The following is a 14,656-nucleotide window of genomic DNA, read 5'->3' on the forward strand; positions in this document are numbered from 1 at the left end:
GGACCAATTTTTGGAGCGATACCATGTCATCTAATGAAGGATCCATCCTTCGCCAAGTGAGGTGGCTGAGCTTATTCTTGTCCTCCTAGTTATGCACAAACAGAAGTTTATACATTCCATGTCTGGAGTTTTCTTCTTACCTCCACTGCCTTTAATCAGCCTTCATATGGGAAGGATCAAAAAGCGTCTGTCCGGTGCATGGGTTTATGAATATGAATGGAGAAGTGTGACCGTCAGAAATGAAATGAAATTTCTCGGCAGCGATGGTTTGAGACATGCTAATCACTTAGATTCTAAACAATGCTCATGATCATGGTGCTATGGTTCTAATGCATTAATAAATTGTTAAAAAAAACCAGCAGATAACTGGACAAATATATCACAGTTGAAACTGATGTGGAGAGCTTCTTTGTTTTCAGTGGAAAATGCACATTAGGTGTGTTGCATCTGCAAAGCACAGTGGCAGCATACAAAACCACCCCTTGTTTTCACTTAGAAATTCAGGAACACGGGGATGATTATTGTAGCTGTGTATTTACTGTATCAGCACCAGGACGTAAAAACACCCCAGAATGCCATGGGATCGGCGGCTCAGAGCTAACATTACATAGACACGAAGAGGTAATTTTTGAGCGTATTGAGATTCCTTATGAGCAGGACGGCTTTTTCTAACTTGTGTCCCCATCTGATATCTTCTTGTTTCTCTCGTGATCCAGGTAACGATGGGTGGAAGAGCCAGCTATTACGTGTCCTATCGAAGAGAAGCCTTTGCCCAGATAAAGCTGCCCAAGTACTCCTTGCCAAAGGTATTGCACACGGTACCTGCTATCTTGAGACTTGCTAGACAAAGCCAGCGATGGAAAGGCTTCCTGCTATTGACATTTAGTCTGAAGCACTCCTAAAGGATTTTGGCCATTGTTGATGGTGCTGGATGTGAGCGCTGTATTTTTTTTTTCTTCTCAGCAGCATGGCAGGCATGAGTTTGATTTCCTATAATGCAAGCGTGTGGTAGGATCCTGTGCTCTTTGATAACAGTGAGAGAGAAAGGGAGACTGGCTTTGAAAGCAGTCTCTTCTGAGCAGACTCCTTCCCAAAGCAGTGCTGTTAGAAACAGAGGATAACTTTATCCATCAGGAGCACAGCTGCTAAGTGTATGGCTAAAAGCACACGGGAAAGGCTGGTGGGCTTTCCTGCTTCGCTTTCTTCCCTCTCGAAAGAGGGAACACGTGCCACCTGTTTGTGTCCCAGTCTCACTGAGTAGATCAAAGAGCCCGACATACGGGAATAATAATATCAGCATTTCAACTCCTCCACTGGAAGATTATAGTGCTTATTCTATGTGTCCCGCTTTGTATGAGTACCAGCTTCTAGGTGAAGATGGATCTTGTAAATTCATTGTGAACAGGACCAGGATGTGATGGCGTTTCTTAATGGGGCTGCAGAAGGCCATCCTGAGGCATGCGCTTGCCATGTCATATAATAAGTAGTCACTGGCCTCTAAGACGAGGCTAAGAAACAGTGTGTAAGGCTACCTGAGCATAGATTGGGATGATTATGGGATAAGAAGGTAAATCACTTTATATCCCTTGGTATTTTATTTTCAGTTGTATTCAGTGTATTCATTCTATCACATATTCATTCATTCTTTATTCATTTATTCAACTTTTCTTTAAGTGGGCAATCTATGTTAAACATAGAACTATTTGAAAGTCATTTAATAATGGAGAGTTCAAATTATAATCTCTCTCTTCCTCCTACTCTCTGCCAAAATTATTAATTTTTAATTGAAATAGAATTCTACCATTCCCCCTTGGAATAGAATTTCATCATTTTACCTCTATTTCCTCCCTCTTGTCCCTACCAGTCACCCCCTGAACCCCTCTGCATCCTGACTCTCAAGTTGATACTCTCTTTGTCTTTGATTATATTTGTTATATAAAACCTGCCTTGCCAAAAGTTTTGTTTGTATGTATCTAGGGTTCTTAAGACTGGCAACCCTGTATTAGTCAACCAGTAATGGGGTTCATCCTTGGAAGGGGCTAATTCTCTTACATCCAGCAATCAAACAGGACACAGTCTGGCTTCTATAATTTGATTCAGGAGGTAGCAGAAGGGCAGGAGTTGGTCAAGAACACTGCGATTAGAATTTTCTCTGTGGTCCTTGACTTCAAAGTACAGAGCATGCCAATGTGCCATGCTTTGAGGCACTGAGTTCTGAGTCACACCTAGGAGGAAGAAAGGCTTGCCAAATGACTTGCTCATGTTCAGAAGTGGCAAGACAAATGGTGCCATTTGCTTCAGCAGTAGCTATGGTATTGGATAGTATGACTGGGTATAGAACTAATGGGATAAAATCGTGTTGTAGCTTCGCTAGCTATTTTATACATTCATTAACTTGATTTTCTGAACTCTGCACACTTTATAAAAATCAAAATGGGAGGAAATATAGGGACAAAGAGTGGAATAGAGACTGGAGGAAAGGTCATCCAGAGACTGCCCCACCTGGCGATCCATCCCATTTGCAGCCACCAAACCCCAGTCACTATTGCTGATGCCAAGAAGTGTTGCTGACAGGAGTCTGATATGGATCTTGCCTGAGAGGCTCTGCGAGAGCCTTACAGATACAGATGAGGATGCTTGAAGCTAACCATTGGATTGAACACGGGGACCACAATGGAGGAGTTAGAGGAAGAACTGAAGGAGCTGAAGGGGTTTACAACCCCATAGGAAGAGCAACAATATCAACCAACCAAAGCCCTCTGGAGCTCCCAGGCACTAAATCACCAACCATTGAGTATGCATGGAGGGACCCATGGCTCCAGTCTCATATGTAGCAATGGATGGCATTGTTTGGCATCAAGAGGAGGAGAAGCTCTTGTTCCTGTGAAGGCTTGTTTCCACAGTGTAGGGGAATGACAAGGTGATGAAGTGGGAGTGGGTGAGTAGGAGTGGGAGCATCCTCTTAGAAGCAGGAGGAGGAGGGATGGGGCATGGAAGTGGGGGAGGGAAATAACATTTGAAATGTAAATACATAAAATATCCAATAAAAATAAAAATAAATCAAATAAGTATAAGTTTAATAACACATTTAGAAGCACTTGTTAAAAAACATTGAACTATAACCAGAATAGCAAATATGGTAACAAATATTCCTTACCTGCTAACATCAAATAAATATAAATGTAATAAAATATCCTAAATCGTTTCTAAAAATTGAACTAGCAGTGGAATGAACAGTGAGTGCAGTACAAGTATTTTCTGCCTGCTAAAGCTCATAGTCTGGTAGACAACACCATTAGGTAAGTTAGTGTAAGTACACGGAGGCTACTAGAAGTCTAAGGAACATTTTTAGACAAAGGTGCATCTAATTGGGTATGGAGAGGGACAGCAACTTCCTAGAGAAAGTTATGTTTAAAATAATAGAAGGAAAACTGTAAAACTGGACCTATAAACAAAGGTAGGTCAGAAATACAAGTGTGGTAGATTTTATTATCTCAGAGGAATTTATACCGTGATACCTGCAGATAGCAAAATCCATAGATGACTAAAGTCTCTCGTATAGCTAGCACGGCATAGCATTTTCATAACCTGTGCACATCCTTTCTGAATACTTAAAATTATCTTTGACTCTCATGCCAATATTGTTTAGGGGATCACATAAAATAAATGGCATGCCCTGTTTATTAAGCAAAGGTGTATAATTAATGGAGCATTGGTCTCTGGAGAACAAAGGTTGGAAGGACCAACTACACTTGCAAAGGCCTTGTTTGAAGAGCACACAGGGCTCCTTTAACAAAGTTAAAATATGCCTTCTGAAGTTTGGTTACAGAGTTTGGCAGTATGGCTGAGGAAGAGGGCAGATCTCATATTAAATAGCCTTAGGGGAACATAGAGACTCGTGTCTGTTTTCACTCTGGCTTCTCTATGAGTAGATTTTGTTGGAAAATTGTTCACGATGACGACTGCAGGATGTACCCATCAAGTAGTCTAAAGCCTGCCAGGAAATTGGTATGAAAGGATGAGAAAGGGAAAAATCAGCCATGATTTTTCCAAAGGAGGATGCTGGTGTCCCCAACCTCCAGGCCTGAGCCTTCAAGTCCTCCCTACCTTTACGTAAAGCATATGCTTCAGGAATCTTCCAAACCATCTCTCCACTGGAAGGATTTTTACAAACATATTTACCTCTGTGTGAGTGCATATTTTATGAAATTTTAACCTTTTTAGGAAAGCAATAGTTCAGTCCCTTAGGTGCGTGGCTGCAGGTGAAGTACAAATGAGGACCTGAATTGATTTCCACACAGAGCAGTCCATTAATGATTAGCAACCCCATGGTGACTTATTGTGGAGGCGTATCCAACCAGGCATGCAGCCCCTTCATAGAAGTGCATCCAGACAGACTTCTCATTAATACGAGACTGCTGTGAAAGTAGCAGGGTGGTGATCGATCATTTCATTAGCTGGTGTTGGCCCAGATTTTCATAATCAGGGCTAAGGAGCTAGGGGCCAAGAGAATGAAGGCAGGTTAGTTCTTTCTATTGTTTAAGAGACTGGAATGACTTTGTTCCACACAGTGCTGTAGCTGCTGTTAGGCGTGCTGGGTGAAAACAAAATGATAGAAAAGTTTCCTGCTTTCACTGCCCACCGTGCTTCCATTCCCAACCTGTCTGCTCCAGCCATGCATACCTGGACTTCCAAGTATTTTGCATAGGGTTAGATGAATGACCTTAGTAATGAGCAGATTTATTAGAATGAGGAGCAGCTTGCTAGGCTTCTTGTTGGGCACTGGGTTGGAACTCTCATCCCATAGGTGTCAACACTTACTCACTGATCAGAAAGCATGGTGGAAGAGAATTAGTGCAATAGGAACCAAAAGACAGTTGAACCTTTGAGCAGAACCCTACATACCCCTTCAACCTCAACCACTTACCTGGGAGCCTGGGTCTGCTCAAAGCAAAACAGGCAACACTGAAACCTTGTGAGGAGTCAATAACCGGCTCATGGATGTCCAGTGTAGTATGCTCAGTAAATCTAAGGGACGACTCTGACTTGGGGGGAGATACCAATGTCCTTCCCCTGCCTGCTATGCAGATTAAGCTCATAGTAGAATTGTGTCTCCCTCTGACAGCATTGGTCTCCATATTGCTTAAGGCTGTCACTGTACCACCAGAAGCCTGTCATAGACTTTTTTGGTCCCTTAGATTCGAATTTTTTCCTTAAGTCACCATTCTAAAAGTCATTTCTACAAGAGAAAAACATTTGTTTGCTTTCTTTCCCTAAAAGTATTTGGGTTCTAGTGATACCCCTGAACTTTGCCTGAACCGCTGGACAACAGCAAAGATTAAGGAGTACAACTCCATTCCGTGTCTGGGGAGGGGCTCATCCCTGCTTTCTAGGAGACTTGCTAAGACTAAGATATCTGACCTATGGTTTTGTCAGAAGACCACATTTACATTCTTGCTCTCATAAGTGAGTAACTGAACTGTTGACCTACAAACAAATGTGGGCAAAACACCTAATAATTTGACCTGACCAAACTTAAATCTTATTGCCCTCAGCTCTTGAATGTTGCCCACCCTCAAGCTTGTACTGAGAACTTGGGCAACTGAGAACTTGGGCAAACAGTGCAATCAGGGGCAGCCATCTGCCTGACCCTAAAGCATTTGTGAGCATCACTTGGCTTCAAAGAAATTTCTCCTTCAGTTGTGTGATCAAGTCATCTCCATTCCCTGCTACATGCTCGGTCCCTTTTTATTTTATATATCTTTTTAAAAGCAAACCTCGAGGTTGTGGAGAAGCTTTTGTGTATAAAGTACTTGAAGTGCAACTGTGAGGGTTCAGGTCCACAACATCTTTATATGTGCTCACATATAATCCTGCTTTTGGAGACTTGGATCTCCTTAAGCAAGCTGGTCAAACTATACCATGTATTCAGGATTTAGGAGAGCACCCTGCCTCAGTAAACGAGTATAGAGTGATTGAGGAAGAAGACCCTGAAGACAAATTCTTGTCTTAGCACACAAGCACCTACATGTATGTGATCACACATACTCATTGAAAAACATACTACACACACATACACATGCAACAAAAACTAAGTGCAATATATATGAATAAAAAGAACAAGTAAGAAGAAGTTTAAAAGCAATTCTCGGCAAGGCATGATGGTGCATGTGTATTTATTCAAACACTTGGGAGAGAGCCAGGAGGATCTGTAGCTCCAAGGCGTCCTTGGCCATGTATTGGATTTGAAGCCAGCCTGGCACACATTAAACCCTTTTGTAAAGTGAAGGAAAACAAAAGCAGTTCCTTCTGAAATGCTCGTAGATGTTATATCAGAGTTTGCAACAGTTTTTTCTTATCTACGTCAGAATGTGCAACCATTTTCAATTGGGATGTAGTTAGTCCCATTGTGAATGGTGAGAGAGCAGGAAGCTATTTCTTATTATAAGAACAGTGAAAAGGATATTAACCTTTGTCTCCTGGCCTAGGTCTGGTAGATCACAGCCACTGTTCTTACGGATTTATGTGTAATCCTTATCTGTTTGCGCATTCCCATTCTGTCTTGTATGCACTGCTAATTGCCCTCTATCCTCCTACCCATTTACTCCATGTGGCCATTTTTATGAATGACCACCTATGTGTCAAAGCCTACTCTTAACATCTCTACCCTTCTTTTCATCTGGCTCCCTGGAATATTTGGCATAATGCCCCTGCCCCAAGTCCACACTAAAGCTCTTTCCCTTTCTTATGCCCTTCTTCTAACTATCTCTTAGATTCTTCTTACAATCTGTGTGCTCTCTGAGTGGTTCCATCCATTTCTGTTTACATCAGTGACTCCTGCATGAACAGCCTCAGTCCATCTCTCACCACTACCAAGAAGCCCTTTACTGAACTGCGTATTCACATGCCTTGTTTAAGAAGCCCAGATGTGGGCTAGTATCTGTTCTTTATTCCCTGTGCCTCCTCTTCTCTTTATTTACTTTCATACCCCATTATTTACTTTGTAAACTTTTGTCCTGCATGCACTCTACAGAAAACTCTTTGCGAAGTACTAGAGGTAAAGTAATAAATACATAAGTTTCTATTCCCTAGAAGCTTAGTGTCCGATGAGAGAGAAAAACAACAAACAAATAATTATGTGATTACTTTATCACTAATTGCAAATAAAGTGCATGATATCTAAAAATAAAGAGGCCACTTTTACAAGTCAGATACTATCGATGTGCTCTCCCCAATAGATTTCCTAATACGCCACCAATCCATTTTACAAAGACAGTGCTAAGAACCTAGTTTCTTTGTTCAGGTCTTCCTACACTTTACACTTCCTGCCAAAGGCTAGCTGTGCTGCACACAATCTTTTGTGGTGTGGCCCCTCTATTGTTACCTCTTACATGGGATGTGTGGAGCCCTTAACCTGTGTTCTTGAGAGTTCCACACTCTCTTACTTGTCTGCTTTAGTGTAGCATCCGGTTACTGTTGAGAAAAATCTAAGAAGGTGCTGTCTTCCCCATCGGGGCATAGGCTTAGGGACATCCTCTTTGCTGTAGCTTTATTAATCTTTTATTCTTCTTCCCATCTTCAGTGTGGTGCCCCAGAAGGTGGAAAATGCTTAATCATTTACGTGTTTCATGTAAACATTTAAGAAGCTCCAGGATATTAGAAAACAAACAAAGAAAATAAACAAAGAACCGGAAGGGAGAGCGAAATATTTTCATTAGTGTTTATTTCAGAAGACCCAGATTTTGTTTAGTTATGTTCTCAAAAGTATGATTTTTCAAGTCACTGTTGAAATGGTAGGGGGTGTTATTGATCAGTGCTTTCCAAATAACATATGTGCTTATTCTGAGGCTTTTCAAGTTGTTGCAGTGATAGCGAGGTTCCCTTTTCAATGGTTTCTTATGTTTCCCTTCCTCTGTGTTCTCTCTTCCTCACCAGCTCTCTTCCCACACCTTCTCAGGATCAGCAAGCAAGAAAGAAACAGTTTCTTTGTAGTTCAATTGAGGTAGCTCTATTAAAGAAAACATTCATGATAGTCCAGAACCCTGCCGGACTGATTTTTAACTGATACTACAACGTTCTGGTTATTAACTGTTGATTTCTGTTTAACACGAACTATTTAGAAAGGGTTCATATGCAAGTATGAACTACCTGTGGCCCATGGCTATATGTACCTTAAGAGCTATGATGTGGCCAGACACAATTTAGGACTTTGTGAACTTACTTAAGACATTATTACAATTGTGACTCAATTGTGGGGTTCTTTAATGAGAACTTTGTAGATGGCAATGTCATGCTCCTATATTGGAAAGTTGTACAAGCTTGGAAAACCACTTCAAAGTGATTCTGTAGAATCATCTAGAAGACTTGTTCAGGTGGTAACAATAGGACTCTCTATCCTAGCTAGTTAGAAGGGAGAAGTAGGGAGAAGCTTTGAGTTTAGGAACTCAAGGTTAGTGTGGACATCTTAGTTACCGTCTCTATTGCTGGAATAAAAATACCTTGGTAGAAGTAACTTAATGGAAAAGGGGGCTTTTTTCGATTCATAATTTGATTATAGTTCCTTGCGGCAGGGAAGATACAGCAGGAGAATGAAGCAGCTGGTCACATTGAACACAGACTCGAGAAGTAGAGAGTAGTAACTGCTTGTGCTCAACTTGCTTTCTCCTTCCTACACAACTCAGGATTCCTGCCTAGGGAATGGTGCCACCCACAGTGACCAGGTTTTTTAATATTAACATAATCAACCACTGTCATGCGTAGAGGTCTGTTCCCCAGTAATTATATCTTTGGGGTTGACTATTGATATTAACCATTGTTCTGTAGCATAGCAAGGTCCCACCTCTTCAATGAGAAAATGACAAATGTGATGAAGATCTGTAAGTCATTTTGATCACATTGAAGTTATATCTTCAGCAATACGGTGCTTAAAGAGTTAGTTTCTTGATTAAATCTCAGTAATGTCATTTGTCATCTTAATGACTAACAAATGAAGTCATGGGCAATATAGAATCTCAGACAAAGGTATGTTCTAGCTTCTTATGCTGGAGGCCGAGGACCGGCTAACCAGTTGGCACAGCCCATGACAGCATTTTCCTAATATACACTCACAGCAAAGCTGGCTGCCTCTAACCCTGGCCATTCCATGGTATTCTAAGTTGTTTTCTCCCCACTTACTTTGCATTAGTTTAGTCTGAAATAACTTAGCTCATTCATTTTTATGACCAAAACATCTGGGAAAACCCAAGCATTTATATTGCATTTTTATCAGGGTAAGTGAATTTAATTCGGATTCCCTGCAGCTGCCCTCTCCCCTCCCACTGGGTTCTTGGGCATTCATTCCATATCTACACAACACGATTTCATCCCATGGTTGTTAGGAGTAAAACTTCTTTCTATCTTAAAGCAGTTCAGCAGGAGCTTGTAATTCTACAAGATGTATAAGCAAAAATGAGCAAGTAAAGCCACTGTCAAGGTGACTCGGAAAGGTCAAGGCTAGGGACTACTGACAAACGACCTCTAAAGTCTAGAATTTGTTTGCCTACTTTTTCTACCTTCCAGTTTTCAAGATCGTATGGCCTAGTCCTCAACAGAGTGGGGGAGGGGCTGGCTACAGAGCTGACATTGCTCTCTTCACTTGAAATGGATTCTAGGAAAGGTAGACCCTGGCTTATTAGTAATTTGCTATTGGCTCTGGTTCCTGATGCTGCTGCGACCAGCACACTTCTCCACAGGTACAATTGTGGCTCTCCATCTGTGACCTGTTATGTGGCATGCACACTGTATTTATGCATTTTAATGCCATCACTTTAAACAGATGTTTAACCATACCAACATGTCCTCCTGAGTAAATGCATATCCTCTTGGTATGGGCTCGAATGTGTCATTATTATGCAGTGATTAGAGAGTACGTCGTATGGTTTTTGTAAACTAGTTTTGAATTGTGAGCCATTCAATTGGTTTTCAGGAATAATACAGACCAGGATTAGAACCTAAAATGAATGCAAGGGCTGTGAACGGAATGCTAGTCTGTAAGGAGCAGACCATAAGAATCCAGGTTTATCCAGGGTGGAGACCCTAATGGTGCCACACCCACCTCGCAGCCTAGAGAATCAGGTTTTCATACAGACCAAGCTGACATTTGCAATGAGTCTTTACTGTATTGGTTGCTAGTGTAACATCGTTGACAATGTGCCCTGATACGAGGTTTCTGCCTAGTCTTACTGTAACTTGTTTTGCCATGTTCGGTTGATATCCCTGGGAGGCCTGCTCTTTTCTGAAACAGAGGAGGAGGAGTGGATCTGCAGGAGCGGAGATAGCAGGAAATTACGAATCCAAACAAAGCTCACCATAATGTCAGTCACAACCACAGATAGTCACAGTCTGGTTCTGTCATTTACTACCTGTGCAATTGGGAGCAGTTTGATGAACTGCTAGGTGCCTTGGTTTGCTCCAGAAAATGATAATAATCACCCTATCTCTATCACAGGATTATTTGACTTCTAATTGACATAAAAAACACTGAATGACAGAATAGTGTCCTAGGACTAGGTGCTTTTGTTTTCACTCCTTGGGGAGAAAATTGAAATTCGTGGAGGCTGATACATTCGTCAGCCACTTGTCCCACAGCGGCAGCGCATATAGGAAGACCCAGGGCACCAAGTCTTAGGTTGAGTGTGATTACTGGCCAAGAATATATTTTTTTTTCTCCTTTGCAGCAAGCTCTCCATTAGTTTCACTTAAATATCACACGGATCTCCCGGACACACAATTAATTGACTGATGCCCGTGCGTTACCTGAGGTTGGAGGTCTCTGGCCAGACCTACCTGCCTCATTGCCAGCCACCTGATACTGAGGCTTGCTAAGGAAAGCACTGTGCCTCAAAGATTTAAAACCATAAGTGAAGATCAAAAGATGGGATGGGGCCCGCTGCTCCACATGTCTGCGTGTCCTCCTGGATGGCTAGATGCCTCTGTTAGCACTAACACTCAATTTCAAACATAAATGTAAAAAATGAGCAGGGACGAATCCCTTGGAACCACGGGAAATGATACTCACTAAAGCCCCTTACAACCATCTTGCTGTCACTTAGTAAGGAACGGAAATCATGATACTCACGATTGATAGCCTTGGTCCAACGCAGAACTGCTTAACATTGCCTATAACTCAAGATTTTTCTCAACTATTTCCCAAGTCATGGGACTTACCGGAGGTCCCAGCGGGGAGAGAGGTACGGTGCCCTACCTTCTCACAGGCCATCTGTCTCATTACAGGACATGCACATCATCAGTACAGATGAGAACCAAGTGTTTGCAGCCGTCCAAGAATGGAACCAAAATGACACCTACAACCTCTACATCTCAGACACACGCGGGATCTACTTCACATTGGCTATGGAGAACATTAAGAGCAGCCGAAGTCTAATGGGGAACATCATTATTGAGTTATATGAGGTATGTAGCCAAAATTACCCCTCCCTGGCCTGACCTTCCCTTTTCATGTGTTTCGACTTTATAAGCATAGGCACTATAATCCTGCGCTTGACCCCAGCTGTTTCACTTGGCAATTGCATTGCGAGGCAAGGGATGCAAACTCTTTGTAGCCTAGTGCCAGAGAAATAAAGGTACAAGTGCTCGTCTGGTAATATTCTTGTGAGGTGAGGGGTAGGGTGTGTGTAAGGGATCCTCTGTCTCAGTAAGGTCAATGTCTGCATGTGCACGAGCGTGTCAGAACTGAAGGCACACGGCATACACGATGACTTAAGGAGCCTTTCAAAACTCCAGGCTTCTTGCTATGTACGTTTCTAGAAAAAAAAGAGGATGCTATGTCCATGCAGAAATTATTTTTAAAATGATACTTATAAACATAATTTAGAGGAAAAGAAGGAAAAATTTAAAAAAACTTATAAGAGAGTAAATGCCACAACATGATATAATGAAAAATTTGCCTTGACATGAGTATCACACACACACACACACACACACACACACACACACACACGCACACATGCACACACACACAGACACACACACACATATATATAACATACATATATATATATATATACATACATATATATAAAATGTATGCCAGTTAAAAGGACACTTTGCCTAGGTATCCACATGAGTGCACACAGAAATTAGAGAAAAATTAGAGATCCTGAGAGATGTGTTGTTTCCTTCTGTCATTAAAGGCCGTGTATGACTTTTGACAGCACTAGAAAGAGAACAGGTTAAGTGACTGGATTATACTAGGGATGTGATGAGCTGGATTTTGCAGTGTGTCTTAGGTACCTCATGTGACAAAAGAACACAGTGGTTAAACTCACACATGTTGTGACGAGTGAGCTCAGCTCTGGCTGGGCTCTCAGATTACCTGGATGAGCTTTGCTCTGGTGGCTTTCAGAATAGAAGTAGGTCAGAAGGTTCAGTACATTATCCTGTGGCCAGTTCTGGCATCTGTCACTGGTATCTACATTGTCTACTTTGTCACCACCTAGTTACTAAAGGCCTCTATCCTCACATCCTATTCCCAGCTCCATATCTCTATTGTTTATTTCCTTTTTCTATATTCCACTGAATCCAGTTAGTGCTGCCAATTACTTCATATGTATGGGATCATCTACTGGAGCATGGTTAACTTATCACATATTACATTCTTAAACTAAACTGAATCTCCCTCTCCTAGCCACCGCCATCTGTCAGCAGCAACCTAGCCAGGGTTGGGAGCTTATGTTACCTGCCACGAAGCATGCTGGGATACCCAATGCCTTTATCTTGTGGAAGTCTAAAACAATTCTCTCCAACAGCAAGGCTTATTTGAGGAAATGTCCAGGTTTCTTCCTTCATTTGTAAGGTTTGGCAGAAAAGTCTAAGGGGTATAGATAACTTTGATAAACTTACATTCTTTATCTGTAACCTAATCAAGGGTCAGAAGTAAACTTTCATTATTAACAACACGCTACAGCCTTGGGTATAGTTTGGAGGAATAGCCCCAAGATTCGTAAGACTCTAAGGAGGAATATTCATTCCCCTGTGCTGTCACCCAAATCAAAGAATATAAAACACTGATGCAGATGACCTCATTGCAAAAATTAGAAGCCCCATGTGAGAACCATAGTGTCCATCTCTATTCTCAACACTCAGAGAGCTGAGGCAAGAGGATCATGAGTTCAAATCCAGGCTAGGCTAAATAGAGAGAACCTGTCTGGATAGATAGATAAGATAGATAGATAGATAGATAGATAGATAGATAGATAGATAGATAGATAGATAGTAATAAAATGAAAAAGGAAGAAATCAATGTTTTTCCATGGTTGCTCTTGACATGATGGGTGAGCTTACCATTGTGCTTTTTATTCAGGGAGCCTGGGTCTCCTTGGTTTCTTTGGTGATTTAGAACTTTGAGATGCTGATCTGAAGCAAGGCATGAATCAGTATGAAGAATATACCCAGATCCATGTAATTTTTTCTCACTACTGAAGTTGGTCTTGTATTTTCAATGTCACCTAGGGAAAAAATGCATGATGTTACTGGTTTTATTGAGAGGAAAGCCATACTACTTAAGGCAATATCTTTAATGCAAGTTCTGTGAGCCTGCTTTCCACTCAATTTTGCCACAGTTGATTATGATCATACTCTGTGTTCAAACTCTTGACAAGACCCTCTGGGAGCTTCTACTTAGTCTGCTGGTTTTTGAGTGGGTCAGTAAGCAATTTACCTGCTTTACCTGCACTAGACTAGACCCTAAGTGAAGCAGAGAGGGATAAAACAAATGGAAAGCATAGCCTTTTATCTGTTTGTTTAAGTTTGAGATTGTGGTTTCACTTATCAATTTAAAAGTCCTAGGAATAAATAGTGAATCCATTGCTCCCTAGAAGTGTCATTATGAACAGCAGCGAGGTAGCAAACATAAATGAATTATTCAGGTGGACCCCAAACCAAGGGAGATCAGGATTGGCTGTATATGACCAGGTCCTTTTCTCAGAGTGGCATATATTCTTATCAGTCCCATTGACACCTTCTGAAGGAAATATTGGAGAAGTGTAATCCATCTCCAGTGTTAAGAATAGAATGAACCAAGGGATAGGCAGACAGGTTAAATTTTTATAAAGTATGCTAGCCACCCTAATTGTACAGAATAATGCTTGTCAGGGACATGAGTGAAAACTGGATAATTGATTAGATTTCAAATTCTGGAAGGCACTTAATAATAAGTGAATAAATTGGAGCCTGACATTATCTAGACCATGACCATATTGAAGATTTTTAATGGATGATGCTGTTTTGCACCTGGAGATACATTCTGTAGTTTGGAGATAAAGCTCAATTTAATTGGTCTCTAGAGGTCATTAGGATTTAACCTTCTTCACTGGAGATTCTTATACATAGACAGAGAATGAGAATGGGAACCATATGGACAGTTAGCAAAGAGAATATAATTCTTCTGGACTTCAAGTGCCCTTGAGTAATGCAGCTGAGAAAAGCAGTAAAATTCTTGTATAATTCAGCCAAATGCACACACTTTAAGCAAATGCATTTTGTCCAGTGACGTGAGGTCTGATGCATAATGGCAGTGTACTTGGACAAGTCTATGGGACACTCCTAAGGTAGAGACCAGAGTCCACCTAGTATTAGAAGTATCCTTCTGCTAAGCCGT

General features: G+C 41.3%; 1 protein-coding gene across 1 annotated transcript in view; it reads left to right on the top strand.

Annotated features, from left to right (window-relative positions):
• Sorcs3 (sortilin-related VPS10 domain containing receptor 3) overlaps positions 1–14,656 on the top strand; it is a 618,610-nt gene that overhangs the window by 494,398 nt on the left and 109,556 nt on the right. Inside the window, 2 exon segments of the mRNA NM_001106367.3 lie at positions 717–806; positions 11,272–11,451. Of these exon segments, the coding sequence (NP_001099837.2) occupies positions 717–806; positions 11,272–11,451 (270 nt within the window).

This window comes from Rattus norvegicus, chromosome 1 (genome assembly GCF_021556685.1).
Source record: "Rattus norvegicus strain SHRSP/BbbUtx chromosome 1, alternate assembly SHRSP_T2T, whole genome shotgun sequence".
NCBI lineage: Eukaryota > Metazoa > Chordata > Mammalia > Rodentia > Muridae > Rattus > Rattus norvegicus.